At 41.7% G+C, this 18874-nt stretch overlaps 1 protein-coding gene across 20 annotated transcripts in view; it reads left to right on the forward strand.

The window, feature by feature from the left end:
- Window positions 1-1340: 1340 nt before the first annotated feature.
- Window positions 1341-18874, forward strand: part of CELF4 (CUGBP Elav-like family member 4) — a gene marked incomplete at both ends in the record, with an annotated part of 671538 nt that continues 654004 nt past the window's right edge. For all 20 annotated transcript variants that reach the window (XM_084225690.1, XM_084225680.1, XM_084225692.1 and 17 more), the window contains one exon: window positions 1341-1620. In XM_084225690.1, the coding sequence (XP_084081816.1) occupies window positions 1341-1620 (280 nt within the window). The remainder of the gene's footprint in view (window positions 1621-18874) is intronic.

Below are 18874 nucleotides of genomic sequence, written 5' to 3' on the forward strand. Positions count from 1 at the left end.
ATTATTTGGGGGACAAGGGGGAGTTGTGTCCTTAATCCGAGGCTCCCTGCCCTCCCCACCCCCAGATGCTATGAAAGAAGAGCTGATTTCGTCTCCACCATACAGTACACTTTGTCTAGAGAGCATTGTTCGGACAAGCAACTCCCGATCTCTGATGACTACAAAATACGATTTATGTTTCCATCAGAGACGGGCAAAATATCCTGATGGCTTGAAAGTCGGGCAAGAAAACCTTACTTAATCAATCCCTTTCCAATATACACACGCACATACACACACACACAGAGCCGGTATAGGAGATAACGCCCGCACTGACTGTACATAACATAAATATCGGCAGCACGAAAATTAACAACAGTCATTTCGATATTTTTCGACTCTCTTCAAAGCGCTACAATAATATAGTTTGTGCTTTCCTAGTTTGATGTCATCATCAGTAACATAATTTATATTTTTTTAAAAAAGAGAGAGCTTAAAGAGCATGCATTTTTTTTAGATGCAACATGAACAGATATAGTAAAGAGAGCTTGTAACATCACAATCACAACAACAATAGCAAAAGCAACCTCTGAGCCGGGGGGTTCATCCGTATCTGGACTGCTTTTTATTATCATTTGCGAAATTAGAATAAGAGTAAATAATAAGTAAGAGGCATCATCATAACAGAAAGAAGACAGAACACCTTGGGTTTGGGTTTTTTTTCCCCTCTCAAATAAAAAGGCAGATTTCCCGATGATCACTGAAATTATAACGACAGCGATTGATCGGAGGGCTTGCAAAGGAAAAGGAAAAAAAATCATCATCATTGGTCCTAAAAACGCAACCGTTCCCCTTTGCTCACTTGGCACAATAGAAATTGACTGTCTCTCAAAGAGCCATGCGCCTAGTGCTATTTATAGCCAGGGGCTGTGTTGGAAGATACCATTAAGCCTCTGCCGGGCAGACAGACAGGGGGGTGGTTGGATGGGAGGAGGGGGTTTAGCCAGAGTAGAGGCAAAAGCAATCCCCCACCCCTAGCCTCCCTTCCCCGTACACACACACATCCACACACTCACACCCCACCCCCTAGTCTGGCTGGGAATTTGAACCGATCCAGCCTGTTTAAACGGAAAGGACACAGATCTTCAATGTAAAAAAAAAATCAGATCAGACCCAGAGAGAGAGAGAGAGAGAGAGAGAGAGACAGAGAGGGAGGAGTGTGTGTGTGTGTGAGTGTGTGTGTGTGTGTGTGTGAAAGAGGGAGAGGGAGCGAGAGAGCGAGAGAGAGGGAGAGAGAGAGGGAGAGAGAGGGAGGGAGAGAGAAAAGAAGAGGGGGAAAAAAAGGAAAGAAGATTTTCTCTATGTATATAAAGATGGCCACGTTAGCAAACGGACAACCAGACAATACCAGCCTGAGTAGCAATCACAGCAACCCCAGCACCAACGGGCATATGAACGGATTAAACCATAGTCCCGGAAACCCATCCACCATCCCAATGAAGGACCACGATGCCATTAAGCTCTTTATTGGGCAGATCCCCCGTAACCTGGACGAGAAAGACCTCAAACCGCTCTTCGAGGAGTTCGGGAAGATCTATGAACTGACGGTGCTGAAGGACAGGTTCACTGGCATGCACAAAGGTGAGTTACCTCCTGAACTTTCCCGGGAGAGATCGGGAGAGAAAGGCAGGCTCCCTCTCTCTCCCTATCTCTCTCTTTCTCTCTCTCTCTTTCCTTTCGATTTCATTTCATTTTATTTCATTTTTGGTTGGCCCGGGGGCGGAGGCGGCAGGCTGGGGGGGCAGGGAAAGAAATAATAGACCCATCCTGGGAAGAGAAGAGCTAGAGTCAGGGCAGGGAGTCAGCTCCGTTTGGCTTATTTATTAGTATTTTTTGTTTCTTTCCCCGCTTTTTTGGGGGTGAGAGGCAGCTCCCGGGGAGCGCCGGGCGAGCGGCGGCGCGGGCGCGGGGCCGGCGGCAGCTGTCCGCGGTGCTGAAGCTGGAGCGGGTCCTCTGTATTTACCTTCGGGAGCCGCTCTCCGTCAGCCCAGGGGTGTGTGTATCCGTCTGTCTGTCCCTGGGTCTGCTGGCAACCTCCGATTTTACAACTGTTCTGTATCTGGCAGTGGCGGCTTTTTCTTTTCTTTCTTTCTTCTTTTTTTTTTTCTTTTTCTTTTTCTTTTTTTTCTCCTCATTTTCTTGGTAGTTTTTTATTTTTACTGCTGTCACATTTATTATTTGTATTTATTATCTTGCTCCTCTTCAAAGCAAGAAGTGGAGGAGAGTGAGTTGTTCCGGGGGGACTGTTTCATTTTGGTTCTATTCAACACGGGAACAGGGATATAAACAACAATAAAGAAGCCCATCTCAAGCGGGGCAGGGGTGTGTGCACAAAATCAGGGTATCTGTGCTTGTGTGGGAGAAAGAAAGACAGAAAGGACAGGTGGCAGCTTAGTTCCAGAGGAAAGAAGTCTCTGACCAGGCATATTTCAAGCACTACTTTAATGTGCCCGAAGTCCATGCCGGGAACTTTTTAGGTTTTCTCTAAAGGTAGTGGAGATGTACTCCTCACACGATGCCTCACTTGCTCCATCTCTGCCTGCTCGTTTCCCTGCTCAGCTTAGGCTCTCCGGAGGTGCCTATCAGATTAGATGGTGCTCCGTTTTGGGGGTGGGGGAGGGTGTGTGTACTGGGGGTAAGATCCTCAGATCCTCGGGTAGGAAAGTAGGACTCGCAGAGAGGAAGTTGAAGGTAATTTGCATGGTAGCCCCTCTTAGAAATAGGAGAAAACCAGAAGTGATATAAGCCCCCTTATTAACTCAGATTCTGTATACGTGTGTGTGTGTGTGTGTGTGTGCATATGTATGTATGTGTGTGTGTGTGTGTGTATGTGTGTTTATACTTATTTTTTAAAAAGAAAAGGGAAAAGAAAAAGACTGGGTCAGAAGTGATTGGGGTGTGACTCCAGATTTAGTGCAGGAGGAGAAAGCGTTTTGCACGGGGCCACGGGGAGAGTGGAAGTTGTATCTTTTACAGGACAGCTTCAGTACCAGTGTCTAGTCCAGCCTGACAGACCCCTGGCAGTGACAGTCACCAGTAATGGCATTACTGGCTTCCCAGCTTTCCAGATGCCTTGGCGAGTTGTAAATCTTGAACTTAACGGCATGTTCAGCAGGCTCTCCTTCCCCCTTCCCACTCACTCCCTTCCTTGCTTCCACTCTCAGGAAACGCGAATGAAAATATACCCTGACAGCGCCAAGTACCAGCTTTACATAGGCTAGAGAAAATGTCCAGGGCTCAGGGACTAGGGACTCAGTCTAAGTTATAGGATATTTCTCCTATCCTTACTTGCTGGTCGCTTCAAACACCCTTCTCATTTTTAAAATGATCAGGTCTCTCAAACCTTGTTTTCTTTTAAGACTGTCTTCCTAGAAGCCACATCAAGGTCTGATTGGCATTATTTAAACATGACACCCGTACTATAATAATTATTAATAATAGCAATAAAAATAATAGTAAGAAGTGCAGGGAAGGAAAGGTCCTGAGAGATTTCATCTAATAGTCAGAGTAGACACTGAGCTTGTGTGTGTGTGTGCATGTGTTTCCAAAAAAATTATCGAAGGTCTCTGTAAAATAAAAATAACAGCAGTAAAAGCTACACTGAAGAGAATCACTCAACATAGTGTAGAGGAAATCTTTGCGCTAACACTTCAATAAAGTATTTTTTTTTTTGGTCGTGGGAGGTTACTGGGATTTGTTGATGAGATTTTATTCTTTTGCTATGTTTTATCTTAAACCTGCAATTAATCATTCTGTGCGCTAACTTCAATTTCTATTTCATAGATTTGAGTTCTCCCTCTTTCAGTTCAGTTCAGTTTTGCTTTTACTGTATGCCTGTATTCACAGAGACAAACTCAGGAAGGGGGAGAGAGAGAGAGAGAGAAGGAGAGAGAGAGAGAGAGAGAAAGGAGAGAGAGAGGGATCATTTATCTTGCTTGAATGTGTTTAACACATATCCCTGAATTAAGCAAGATACTAACTTCATTTCCCTTCATTTCATTTCTGTTCTAAAGCTGCAACATAGGAAAAAAGCCAGGTGGGGAACCTTGTCACCTCATCAAACCAAATTGCATGAGTTCATCTCAAAACAAACAGTCATTTTTAACATGCTATAAGTTTTGGACTTTGGAAAGAAAATTTATGATGATGATTGTTATTTTGCGGGCTAGGGCTTGAGCGAAGCTTCAATAGACACCGAGTTGCCAGCATTTCAGAGATCGGTTTTATTTAGTACATCCGAGAAGAGTTTGAACTCCTTTCTAGCGATGCCGCTGATTTATTAGCTAATCCTGATAAAAATGTGCCTCTGGCTACCTGGAAAAAAATTACTTTCTTGCCAGTAGTGATTAATTACTATTAAGTCAAAAAGCGTGATGGGGCTTTGAAGGATGAGGGTTGTGTTTGGATTTTTTTTATTATTTTATTCATTTTATTTTATTTCTAGTCTATTTTTTCTCTCTTCCCTTATCTAAATGCAGTCATGTGAAGCATTGTATTCACTCAGATGTCCTTATTTTGGCTTTGCTTTGCAGGCGTAGGTGAAGAATTGCATAAAGATAGTCCAACTTGGCTCACAGGGGTAGGTTGGCAATACAAAACCCCAAGATGCTTTCCATAAGAGATGCATAATGCTTATACATTAATTGATCCATCACTCTCAGTTGATTTCATTCCTAATTCAGGGGATGAGGCTGTGGCAGTGGTACACCCTGAAGGGTTAATAGTAGGCTGTAGTTTATTTAAGTGTGCAGAGAGGAAACCTTGGGTGTAGAGGGGGAGAAGGTGGGACTGTTCTGGGAGGAGTGAAGAGAGAGGAATTAGCTTAAAGTAAAAAAAACAGCAACCGGAGTAATTTCAGGTGTAAATCCATTGCAACAAGATCAAAGGATGTGTATTCTTGAAAATATTATGAAGATATCCTATTGCGGTGCCCCTGTATAGCAGGAGGAAATTGAAAATTAAGAACCTAAAGTACATTACTATGCCCTCCTCCAAGAAAAACTATCACAAAAGGAGAGTTAAGTCCCAGGTTCTCTCACCAGCAGCCCTGGCTGATACCAGTACAGACACCAGGAAAGAGGCAGGGGATTATGATTCTCTTGCAGATACACAAAGAGAGAAAGGGTACGGGGGAAGCAGCATGTGGGGGAAGGCGGGAAAGCCTTGGCAGATCCCCGAGAAAATAAGCTTTCATGGTACGAGCGTAGCTGCTGCTTATTTCCCCCATCCTTGCTTCTCTCCACACGGGGCAGGAACAGGCTCCTGCTCTGGTACTTTGCTGAAGGGTTGGGAAGAGGCTGTGTGCTGAGATCTACGGGTAGAAATCTACCGGGGCTGACCCACCCACGCTCTCACACATACACGCACACACATGCACTGAGTTAGCTAATCACACTTTAACAATTTAGCAAGACATTCATTCATAACTTCTCCCCATCTTATCTAGCTGTGGAGTATGCTTAAAGGCTGAGTTACTGGGAGATATAAAGGTTACTGCTCTCAGGACAGCCATATTATAATGCATTATCTTTGAAGTCATTTAAGGCCAATTTAAGTGGTATTTAGTATAGTATTTATGAATTAATGTTATCTAAATATAGGACTGTCCCCATAGGTTTAAGCAGTCTTTTCTACTGAAGCTTGCTTGTACCCAAGGCCTGGGAAATGTTTTAATTTAAAACACACAGGTCTCTATAATATTCTATTTAGGAAGTCGGAAGAAATCAGCATTCCACACTTAACTGAGATTTACTGAAACATATGTGGGTGAATGCACTTAAAGTGCAGAGATAGTGTGCGCTGGGAAAGAGGAGTCTTGCATAGACTTGGGACCAACAGCAATCTTTCAACCCTTATTTAGGGGTGGGAAAAGCACAACCCTCCCAAAACCTTCTTGAAATCCACTGCTGCAGTCCTGTGGTTGGGGTGTTTTTCCTACCTGACCCAAACCTCACTCTGTAAGCATTCAATGCAGATGGAAAAATGCAGTATGAAGAGAACAGTTTAGTTCTTTTACAGCTTTACCTTCTTAAAAGTATAAATAATTTTGAAATTTAAGACATCTTTGGGGTAGGAAAACAAGGCTTCCATTCATTATATTCTGTTCTGTTTGATTACAAAGATAGATGATAGAAAAATTAAAACCTTGTTAAGTTTAAGGATGTTTATGAAGGTTTTGGATATGTCAGAAATTCAAACACGCAATGAAAATGAGCATTTAGTTAGGATGATGTGTATGTTTATATGCAGAAATGTATAGGTTTGTGTGTGTATACATACAGAAAAAGAGATGTGTACACATTCATGTGTACAGCCTTTGGGAAATGGAAATTTAGTTGAAAAGAAGCGCAACGCAATATAGGTACTGAATAAACTCCTCCATAATTGAAACATAAGACTCGCCTGTCTGAAAGCAACACATAGAGCATTTAGTATGGTAGTAAACCAAACAAGTTTTAGGGAGGTAAAGCACAAATAAACTGGAATAAAACAGAGGAGACTTCAAGCCTTAGGTCTAAAGAACAACCCCTTAAAACAATCACAATGCAATTTGATAGTTTGATGGAAGAGAGGAAAAAAGCAACCCCCTGTTCATTAAAATCTCCTCTATATATGACCATCTATGTGTTTTGATAATGTCAAACAGATAGCCCATACTGCACCATAAATTAGAAGGGTACATGTTAACTCTTTTTTTCCAGGGGTCTGGACATGGATTCTGGTTTCTAAAAGCAGCTGCAGCCAGTTATGATGCTGTTGTTACGGTTGTGTCAGCATTTCCAATACAAACTCTATTTTTCTGGGATCTCTTGCTTGCCTGTCAAGTTTTGCACTGAAAGCTGTTCCTCAGCTAGTCCTACTACCATATGAACTAATCATCCTTACAAGATGGATTTGTTTAAAAGTTACATTAATGCGGAAAAAAAAGAAAGAAATTAAAGTTTCTGTGTCCACAGCTTTCGTTTCTTCTCTTACATTTCTCCAGTTTAGACTTACATTTCTTACACTTTTACAGATTACAATTGCTTCTGTCCCTCAATACCTTCATATTCTGGTGCCTTTGGGCATTTTATGGAATAAAAAAGAGTACTTTTTGTCCTTAAAAAAAAAAAGTAATTAGGAACAACCAAATTTCATAGTATTTATTTGTCCCTACCAGGATTTTAATTAAGGGGTGAATCAGAAACTCACTAATTCTGCAAGAAACAATAGGAATCGGGGGCAGGTTGGTTAATTTTATGTCCTTTTTTTTCCCATATCAAGCCAGAAAAAATCGGAAATTTCACCACTGAAGTAGAGGGAAAAATTGAGGATCCTTGTCACCTTGCATGAGAAGCGTGGTTCATCTGGTTCTGTATCCCGCATCTGCTAGTGGCCAGTGCCACCGGCAGGGCTTTCTTCAGCAGAGAATTCAAATTGCATAGTATAATAAAAGCCAGGCAGCTGATGGAATAGTCTTTTGAAGGAGATTGTCAGAAAGCACCTGGAAATTTTGTCTGGGGAAAGAGTGAGCGAGAATGCAGAAAGCGCCTTGTGCTCAACCGAAAAGCGGTTTGTACCTGTCAGGGAGGGCAGGCAGAGAACTCTGTCCATGGTGGTCAAGAACAAGGGACAGAAGGGTGATCGAGGAGGGTCTCCTCCAGACTTAAAAGCTGGAAGTATGCAGCCACATTTTTCAGCAAGACATCAGGGTGTTTTTTTATCATGCATACCCTGTGTGCATGCACACCAGCCAGCCGCACTGACCCGACAGACCATAACGACACTAAAGGAGCTGTTACTGTCCCTCCCGTCAATCAAGTGTGAACTGAGGTGGTTGTATGTGACAGGCAGTAATGGTTCCAAGGGAGAAAAAGTGGGGGAGATGATCTAGGCTGTTGGACCACTTACCTGCATTTAAAACAGAGAGAAAGCATCAGATGCCTGAAGACCCATGCAGGTGTGTTGTCTCTAGTCTCAAAGTAATATTCCACAAAAGCAGGGGGCTGCAGAGCTCAACATGACCTGTCCATCAAGCACTGTGTGCTTTCTGCCCCATAAGAGTTTGCACTAAGCAAGTGAGGCACTGAGGAAGCTAAGTTGAATCCTGACTTTAACAAATAGCTGGTGCTTCATTAATCCCTGCATCACCTTTACTTCGGGAACAAAGGCCTTCACCTGCTTGCTGGACAGAGTGCAGTGAAATTTCTGACATCGCTTAGATGACTTCATGTTTGGAAATCCTGCTGCAGGTTTGCACTTATTCAGTGTTTCACATTCCCTTTAAAATTCTGGATTTTGGGTTTACATAACAAACCTCAACACTTGCAGCTAATGCTACTAATTTCTGTGCTTGCTGGCTTGTCCCTTAGCTTTACTTCTGTAAGTGAAACAAAAACTAAAACAAAGCTAAGGAACTGACAAAAGCCTGAAATCTGCCACATTTCTCACTCACTTAAATGCACCACTGACACCTGTATGACTGTTGTCGGGGTTTGTCATGGTGGACCGACCCTTATGCATTAAAATCTGCCGCAGAAAAAGGGAAAAATACAAACCATGGTGAGTAAAAGTTATGGTTTTCTTCCACTGTTGCTCCACTTACTGAGCTGGGATATATATTACAAGGGTCTCTCTTTCCCCTTACCTCCCAGTGAGCCATCATTGCATTTCGGGGATCTCAGGATCTACTGAGTCACTTTATTGGCGCTGCATCTCTTGGTGTGGTCTGGAGTCAGGATGTCACCACAGAGATTGCATTTGTTTGCTTTTGTCACTGTGAGCCACAGCCTGAATGCACATACAGGTGAATGCAGCTTTTAATGTGCATTCATTATATCCAACTGACATCCCCTTGAAGGAAGAGCGGGCTTATTATTGTCGCTCCTTAAAATAAAGATGGATGAGAGCTCTAAACCTCTCAAATAAAGTGCCTGACCATACATAGTAGCTAAAAATAAATCATATATGGCCATCTATTCCATGTAAATGAATGGCAAGACATATAGATATAGACATTGTGTTAAGTTTGTCAAGCAGAAGCAGCCAAAAATATTGATCAAGGCAAGGGGGAAAAATTGATAATGAACTGGACTCCAAGAAGACTTTAATTGACAGTGACTTCTGTGAACCAGCTTTGGACAGTATATATAAACTGACCACGATGTAACTTTATTGCAATGCACTCTCCTGTAATTAATTGTCACCTTTGTTAAGACTGGCTACAGATCAAAGGTTTAAAGATACTTAACAGATTCTTAGTAACAAACCCTTCAGATGCATTAGAAATATCCGACAGTTCAGCCAATGAGGCATGCAGATTTCGATCTACCTCACCCTTATCTGTTTATTTCTTCCTCCTTTGTTGAACACAAGTCATTGTTTAACATTAACTATTTAATAGATGACTTCCCTAGCAATTTTAATGCCTCCAGGGATATATGGTTGTGGTGATGGGTACCTTCACTGTAAGGTCTCTCAAAGTATTTTGCAAACGGAAAGTTGTTTATCGTTTGGTCGACCAAGGTGTAGTGCAGACACAGTTTGCAGTGCAGACTATTCTTACCCCTTTGCGTGGCTAAGATGTTTAATTTCCTTATTTAAACCCAGAAAACATAAAAAGAATATAAAAACCTAAAAAAACCCATACACAAAGAGTGTAGCTGAAAATGAACTTTTATGGGAAAACTGTGTAAGCAGTGAGATATGAGTGTGCCTGATGTTTGTGCATCACACACATGCAACTATTTATTTTATGTGCATGTTAATGAAAACATGTATTCAGTACAGAGAGGATAATACAGGTTTCTAAATAATTCCTTTCTGAAAGACAGTTCAGAGAACATATTCTTATGTGAAAGTGGCAGGTGACTTAAGAGGGTATTCCTGGAGTTATATGCAGAGTTTAATATTATACGTAACCATTTACTCATTATACTATTTTAATGATACAGTCACACTTAATTAATTCATCTCTGCTTTATTTGTGCATTGCGTCTGAGCCTCCAAAATATTTTAGAGGCTACCAGGTTGCCTTCCCAGTGCACCAGGGCAGATAACTCTGGACATGAAGCTTCTTCAAACAGAATAAAAACGGAGCTTTGCAGACAGAGTTGGTCTGATGAGATCTGACTGCATATTTGGCCGGTTTCTAATTCAAATGCCTGTGTATATACTACACAGGGACTGTGTATGCATGCATGTACCGAAAGGGCAGACTTACATTTGCACATAGTTCCTCTCCTTCCCGGTCCCTAAGGATAGATTCGCATCACATAATATGCATCACTCACTGCAAACGCACACAAATATCTTTGTTGGACTCGGTAGCTTTTTGCAGGTAGATGTATAAAGCAGCATCAGCCTAATAATATCCCTATAAAACAGCGCTTCCTTCCTAGGATCGAGAGGGATGAAGGTTGTCAGAAGATCAAAAGATATATCACAGTGTGCTTGTAGAAATCCCCTGATTATGTTTCCTCTCTATAATGCTCTAATTCACTATTTGATCAATTGTAAAAGGGCCAATGCTTTAGGAGGAAAAAAAAAAGCATTAGGTTACTAGATGCTTCAGGGTGAGTGGAAATCACACCTAAAATTATATGTAGCAATACAGTAATGAACTTATCAATACTTCTTTAAGGAATCTGACAGCCTTATATGAGAGATTCAGTTCTGTGAGCAAAGGTCACAATATAGGTATTGCTTATTAAGACTATCGATAGCCTAGTTGACCAATCTAACCAGAGACTGTATAATGTACCTGCTGTTAACAGACGGGGAGGAGAACTATGAAGAATTTACAGAATTGCCCACATGTAATATTAATAATATTGATTGATGCTAATAATAAAATAAGGTAAAGATGCACTTCTTTGAAATGGTGCATGGTGGAAGCCGGGGGAGAATGAGATACCTTTGCCAAACAGATTGAATTGGTTTGTACTTCTCTGGAAGTTAATCTAGAGAAAATTCCGTTTTCTCACCTGGGCTCTGTTTCCTGCTCATTATTTCACTAAACACAGACAGAAACCAGATTTGCTTTTCTCTAGGATTGGGTCTTGGCCCGACAAGTGCACAAAAGCCAGGGACCTGCGAAACTTGTCGCAGTGAGGAGCATTTTGGTCAGCAACTTCAGCCCCCATCAAAATAGGATTAATCCTAGAGAGTTCATTTTCAACACGGACTTGTGATGAAAGTGTTTCATTTTTTTCCCCCCACACCTTTGTCAGCATTTAAGGGACAGGGGGAAAAACATGGCGGAAATAACGTGCATTCAACACTGTGTAAAATCTATAATTGATAAGAAAGGACTTTACAGAGCAGCCACATACCCTCCCCAAAGCCTGCTGAAGCCCCGGAAAAGCTCTACCTTGCCTGCAGCAGTGTTTGGATTGGGCCCGAAGGTTCGGGCAGCTCTGCAAGATGCCGCTGGTTGAAGCAGGAGCGGCCGATCGCGCGCGATGTGACTGACTTAAGGTTGTTACTCACCTAAGCCCAGACACACAGACCCAGCTCCATCCGAATCTTCTAACTGCTCCCTCTGCAACAATAGGCTGCCTTACCTAGGTAAGCTAGTTTGCTCCTTCTACCCTACCATTCAGCTTCGACCATTCTCGTTCCAGTGTCCATATGGTACTTTCAAGAAGGTTTGCATTTCATTACACCTCTTTTTTTTTTTTTCCCCTCAGTTTATAGAGCAAGTGTTTTTCTTTTGTGAGCATTTAATTGCTTTTAAACGCGATTTATTTGATCGTATTCCATCTTCAATAATACATGGATGAGGATGCAATTTTTCACCCTCTTTTATAAAGATATATTGTTATTCAATTTGCTATTCTGTGGCATTTGTTCTGTTTTGTGCATTCAGAGGGAGCTTGGTTACTTTTTTACTTTGCTTTCAGTCTTCCTATCTTCTTTTTATTATTATTTATATGGATTTTTTTTTTCTTTTTAGAAAAAGAAATCTCATTCAAGATACTGGCAATAAATGAGAAAAGTAGGAGTGGAAATGAGGAATGGGCAAGACAACCAACAAAAATACTTTGGCAAACTCTTTAAAAGCATACCATTGCCTCAAGTTTATTTGCAAGAAGGGATACAGCCAATTTTGATACCAAAAAAGAGTATCTTAGAAATTATTTAACTCCAAGTTTAGTAACTAACAGAGGAGGGGAAAAAAAGTAGTGAGTCAACCCATAGGAACACTGGCAGAAAAGGCACCTAAAGATCTTGCAGGAGACAAGGGTGCCAGACTGGCGCTAGCTTCTTCATTCTGCTAGGGATTTGGAAAAGTTAACAGGGAATTAAACAAACAAACAAATTAAAAAAAAAAAAAAAAGAACACAAGCATTGCCATTCCTTCTGTATATTTGTAATGGCTAATACACCTCAGAGCTGTTCCTTTTAAATTGCTGCCTGTGCCTGCAGCTTCATTCAAAGGAAGGGCATTATCTGGTGGGTGAGGGCGGGCAGTGAGGACGCCTAGGTTCTAATCACAGCGTGGATAATTACTCACCAACACTCTCTGATGGAGTCACTTAAGCTCGGTGCCTTCAGGCCTGAACTGAAACCTGTTGAATCAATGGAAAGAATCCCATTGGCTCTAGTGAGCTATTGATCTTTCATTTCCCCAACTGCAATATTAGGCCAGCAGGATTTTTTTTTTTAATCCTTTTTTTTTTTTTTTTTTGGGGGGGGGGAGATAATGGCATAAATTTGACTTTTTTCTCCATAAAGGTTTTGGTGTGTCTCTGATGGTAAATGTATTACATCGGAGCTCCTTTCAGCGTAGATCCGGAAAACATGCTTTCAAAAAACACTCAGTGGGGGCATGGAAAATTAGCTTTGCTCATTTCACTTGTAAATGCATATTTGTCCCTGCTTTGCTAAGAAAGGGTCAACAGCAATTTTGCCAGTTTTCTTTGTGTGAGTAGGATTCAGCCTTTGTAATTTCTCTGTCTACAGGAGTGTCATCATTCACTGATTCAGGATCTTGATTGATACTTTTTTTTCCCCCCTTCTTTTAGTGAATCACACACATACTCTTCATTGTTATGGCAACTGAGAGAGCTGCAAAGCAAAGATTTGATGAAGGGCTGCATCCCACCTTTCTTCTTTGAGGGCCTGATCCAAACCTGTTGTTTGCAACACAGTTTGGATCAAGCTGAAGGTATCTGCCTTCACTGGGTCAGTAAAAAGAGCAAGTTCCCTCCAGACAAGTGTACTCCTGCCCTCAGTACAGGCAGATGGAATTGGCAGTCGTCGCCCATTTGCCGAGCACCGACCCAACACTCTCTGAAGTCAATAGTTAGACTCTGACCCAGCCTCACAAACAACAGACAGACACTGTGTGAATCCTTAAGCAGGGATGAGAATATCCCTGACTTTGGCAGAGCAAGGTAGTCCAGAAGGGAGTTTTCACTGCTGCTACCCAAGGTGTAGGTTGTGGGGAATAAACAACATCCCAGTGTCCTTTAGGTATCCAGCCGCAAAAAAAATTAATTTAGTAATATTTTCATCAAAGAGGGGGGTTTCAGGTGATCACCTACAGCAAAGATCTGACAAACAAATGAATCAAGCTCCTTGAGTTTCTTTTTTAATTATTTCAGTTGTAGTTTTAGTTTGTTCATCACTAGCTATGTACATGGGATTCTTTTGGTTTTTTGTTTGGGGTCTTTTTTGGTGTTTTCATCCCATCTGTGCTCATGTGTTTTATGAAATAAATGAAGGAGCTGGAGTATGCATGTAGTTATGTGTGTGTGTAGAGTCGATTATCTAACCCCTAGTCTATTTGAAATCATCACAGTGCACTCAAGTCAATGATATTCTGTCAAAGGTGGAGAGGAAGCCTGCGTGCAGTGTGAGTGTGTGAACACGATGCTGTTTGATTGCCTGAAATCCAACTAAGTCTCAGTTTCAAAGGCCTGGGGGCAACAGAGAAAGTATTTGTTTGTTTAATTATTTATATATTTACTCAGCTTTACTGACAGTGTTTGCAGATGGGGGAAAAAAAGAAAAAAAAATGAAGAAGGAATGTTGGGTTTTTGTTTGGAGGGGAATGTGTATTGTATTAGCCTCAATCTGTTCTCCCTTATAACAGCTGCTTTGTGCTGTTAAATGGTCATTTGTTACTGACCGGCTCATTGAAAAAGGCCAGAGAGGTGCTGGTAGAATTAGATTTCACGAGTTTATTCATAAAAGGAATTGCACAATAGGTGTGTCATTCCTGCCTTTTCCTCTGCACCGATCCAGGGACAGGACTTCTGGCAGCAGCTTCTTAATTCAAAAAGATATAGCTGAGCCACCAGCAAACCAGATGACCCTGCTGTGACAAAACATACATGTCCGACTGCCGGGCGAGCAGCTCACTCCCCTGGCTCGGGTCTCTTTCCTTGGCCCCTGCCTTTGCTGTTCAAGTGCAGCACCCAGGCTTTCACTCCCTGGGCTTGCATCCAAGCCCAGCTCTTCATCCTGGCTTCCCAGCCTTCCTTGCCTGGTTGCAAGTACAGGTGTGGGTGTGTGGACCACAGGCTTAGATCCCCTCCAGGATCACGTCCCTTCCCCAGGTGCCACTCCAGTCTCGCTGCCCATTCCCACTTGTCAGCTAACCATGCTCATGAGTCGTTTATTTTCCATAGCCAAGCTACAGATCATTTCCCCCAGCTCTCACCATTGCTGTTCACACTCCTCTTCCCTTGGTTCAGCTCTGCACCGATGTTCTGCCTTCACACCGTCCCTTGCAGAAAACACTTCACCGGTTCGTGTCGCGAGTCACCACCTGGGTTCTCTCCGACCATGCTAGCTCTCTCTCCTCTCTTTTCTCATCTCCTTCCCTAGCAGGTTTTGGGAAATGGGAGCAATGCTGTCCATATTTTCAGAAAGCAAACTAGCCATGGGTAGTAGCTGAAAGACCCGCACATATTACCCCCCGTAATATGCAGATACACAAACAAACACATTTCTGCACATAAAATACTAAGAGAGTAGACAGAAAAACGTTTTTATTTTTGTTTTGTTTTTTTTTTCCCTTTTGGGGTTCAAAGCTCAGTGTCCTCTTTTAAAGATTAAAAAAAAAATAGTGCATTAAGCATTTAATTTCACCAAGACAATTGCACCTTTTTATTTTTTAACTTTGCTTGTTTCATTAAATAAGCAGCTGGTTTCTCACACCTGAACAAAGATCCTACACGTTTTCATTTGAATTCTAAAAATTGTTCTTAACGATCCCTGGCAGTCCGTACTGGGACTACACTTCAGCTTCTTGCAAAAAATATTTTTTCTTGCTGTTTTGAAATATAACTTCAGAAAGCAGAACTTCACTTCCAGAACCTCTCTCTAGCAATCCAAAATTAATGTGAGAAGGAAAAATAAGCATTTGATGTGGTCTTGCATCAGAGTCTTTTTCATTCAAAGGTAGGTAGGAAGGGATTAGGAGCCTATTTCTAGCCCAGTCCTCTTACTAACCCTCCGTATCTTACCTGATCCCATTCCTAGACCTTGTTCTTCCTTAGTTTGCTATGTATAAAGAGGAATTTATGATATCCAGCTTTGCAAAGAGCTTTGTGTATATTTAAGTCAGAAGTCATGCTGTAGCTTTAGCAGTGATGGTCTAAGGTTATAAATGAGACCAAATTTGTAAGGAGAGGTAATATATTTTATTGGTCCAGCTGACATGGCTGGGAAAAAAAAAAAAAAAAAGAAAAAGACAGACTTCCTTGTGTGCTTGAAAGCTTTTCTATTTTTTTCCAGTTGTATCACTCAGTCTAATAAAAGATATTACCTCTCCCAGCAAGGCTTGTCTCATTTGAGGTGTAAAGCATGTAAGCTGGTAATTTAGGCCTGGTTTTTGTCTGTCTTGAGGGATTAGACTTTTCCTCACCTAGGTGGACAAGGGGAAAAGCACCCGGGTTGGTGTCCCTGTCTCGTACTTTCTGTGATCAGCAGCGGTGGCCATCTCACAGGCATTGAGAGGTGCAGAGAAACTCTGACAGCGGCTGTTTTCTGATCCTGGAGATGTCCTTCCTTTTTTGCTGTTCTGCTCCATTCCAAAGCACCACGTGCCCTCTCCTCACCCCTGTGACTGTGATTTATTTAAAAAATTGCTGCGTGTATGTGTGTGTGCGTATGTGTGTGGGCAACCACACAAACCTCCCCAAGCTGCCGAGCAAGCTGATGAGCATTTTCTAATGTATTTAGCAAGTAATAATGCAAACCACAGGCAAAAAGTACAACAAGGACAACAGGTAAAATGCTTAAGCCAGGGAAGACTTTGGAAAAAAGGCATTTTGTTCCGCAGCTATGAATAAATTGCAGCCCCCTCCATGGCTGGGAGAAGTATTTTGGTGGTGGTTTTTTTCTGTTTGTTTGTTTGATTTCATAAATTGTAGCTGAAAATACTGAGCAGCAGAAAAGAATCCAGAAGCAGATAGCAGGTTTTCAGGCACAGCAAAATCTGACTTGTACGCATAAGGCAGCAGTAGTCAGAGGACATCTATTACTTATGCTTGGCTTTACTACCAGGGAAAGCATCGGATCATCTATTCAGATCAGGATAGTCAGCTATGCCAAAGGTTTAATCAAATATTAAACATGGTCAGTAAACTTAAACCAATGTTAGACATGCAGGAGTTCTGTTCCTTTTCAAGCAAGCACTCTAAGAGAGGAAAGTTTTCTCTTGTCTTTCTCTGATGGAGACCTTTTGCGGCTGGAGGTATTCTTTTTTCAGACAGGGGTTCACATGGGTGTATGTCTGGATAAATAGGTATGCATGTGGGTCTCCAAATGTGTGTCCCTTACCCTGCCAGGTACAGACAGAGTTGATTTTTCCCAACAAGTTCATATCTTTCTCACTCCAATCATTTCCTATATGCTGTTAACTGTTTGCCCTATCCATTTCTCTGTCCATCTGTCCCTCTCCAAACATGTTTTCTCTCCTGCACTCCCTCTCATAATCTCTTCAACAGGGTTAGAAAGGTGTGTGCTTGTAGATATGTGTATGTGTGTATTTGCAAACCCGTTCAGGTAAATGTGCGTATCTGGCTGCTTATTGATAAATAATACGCTTACAAAGCCACATCTGCCTCCTTCTTCTGTGCATTTGGGCTGTATTTACACCCTCCAGCTCTTATTTATTCTGACTGAGGACAGTCAAAGGTAGAACATTTTGCAGGGAGTTATGGTTTACAATGTTACCTCTCCCTTCTATTATTCATTCTCTCTGATTTTTATCTAATCTCTCTTTGATTGTCCTGGTGCAGCTTAAGAGACAAAGTGAATTTTTATTACATCATCAATATAATCTCCAGCTAATCAGCATCTGTGTGCATTACCTTGCCCCCCTTTGGCTTTTCATCTGTGTCCATAAATAATAAGAATAAGGGCCGGTTTTTGTCTGTGTGCGTGTGTTTGTGTGTTGGTATCAGCAAGAGAGTCACAGCTGCACTTTTTCATTTCAGTCAGCTCGTTTTAGCAACACTGGACCCAGCTCTCTGCAGATTGTCTTGACTATTGCCCAGATTAATTTGCTGGTGCCTAATGCTTAAATCATGGAAAAAATTAAAGTGGATGAATCCATACACATCTTCTTGCAGCAACTGAACTTTGCTGTTAATTGTACAAATATTTCCATGGCATGACAGGCAACATGCCCTGTCCCAGTGGAGTGTGAGGTAGCGAGGGTATCCTCCTATACAGACATTTAACCTCTAAACTTTTAGCGAAGACTTGCCACTCTTTCTTGGGTAGGAGAACAGTATATATTGCATGTCTTTGAACAGGAAGCTTGGAGACCAGGTTTTTGGCTTTTGATTGCTGATATTTTTCCACAGCTTGCTGTGTAGCTCTTAGCCTGACACTCAGGTCCACAAATTTTGCAGAGTTGAGCTCCTATACATCTTTTTCTCCTCCTTTTCCAGCTCTGGAAGAACAATAAGAATAATACCTCCCCATAAAGTAAGACTTGTGCCGTACTTTGAAAATCTCATCTACTGTATAGATGCATTGAGAATTTTAAACAGAATCACTCTGCTGTCTCTTTAAAATACCATGATTTGGCAGAGCAAGACAGTAGCAGTGCCTCTCTGTTAAGCAGGCAGATTTCAGATTGGCTTCCCAGTGGCTTAGGGTGATGCTCATATCCAATACACAAACCGTAACATTTCTGTCCTGTTCTGAAGTGCCAGGATCAGTCCTTTTCCAGTTGTCCAAGACTCCTCGCAAACACCATGTGAGGGTTTGATTAGATATGACAAAATCCTCAATTAAAAAAGGCACATACACTTATGGAAAAATTTTAGACTAATATAGTGGAGAGCAGCGAACCCTTTTGGAAAGAGTATGGCTCTCTTCCAGATGTAATGTAGTTATGGTATAGAGCAGTCCATCCAGCAAAGTGTGTGCTTAATTCACATTGTGGAAAGCCTCCCAGAACGCAATAGGTTCTTAAAGTTGAGCAGGTGCTTAAATGCTTTGCTGGATCCGTGGAAATCTGTAGTTCAGATGAAATAATTAAGCGTAGGGGTGTTACAGAAGCCAAGTGAAAAGCATAATTCTGTGACTCAGAAATAACACTCCTTCATAGCTGTGACAGAACAGTGAAATAATGAAAGAAGCACTGTGCACCTTGAACACCTTGCAGGGTGGATCAGGCTGAGACCACCTCTTTGTTTCAAAATATTTCCTCTCTGAATTTTTTCTTCATGGACAGATTCTGATTTAATTTGGCTTGGGAATGGGATTTGCTTCAAGCAAACAGAAACACAGAATATTTTCAGTCCTCATCTTCTGTTTTCTTTTTTATAGCAAATCCTTTTCCCTGGCCCCTCCAGTTCCACTCCCTGTTTTGACAAACCAGCTC

The sequence above is a fragment of the Fringilla coelebs genome, assembly GCF_963513975.1.
Source record: "Fringilla coelebs genome assembly, chromosome: Z".
NCBI lineage: Eukaryota > Metazoa > Chordata > Aves > Passeriformes > Fringillidae > Fringilla > Fringilla coelebs.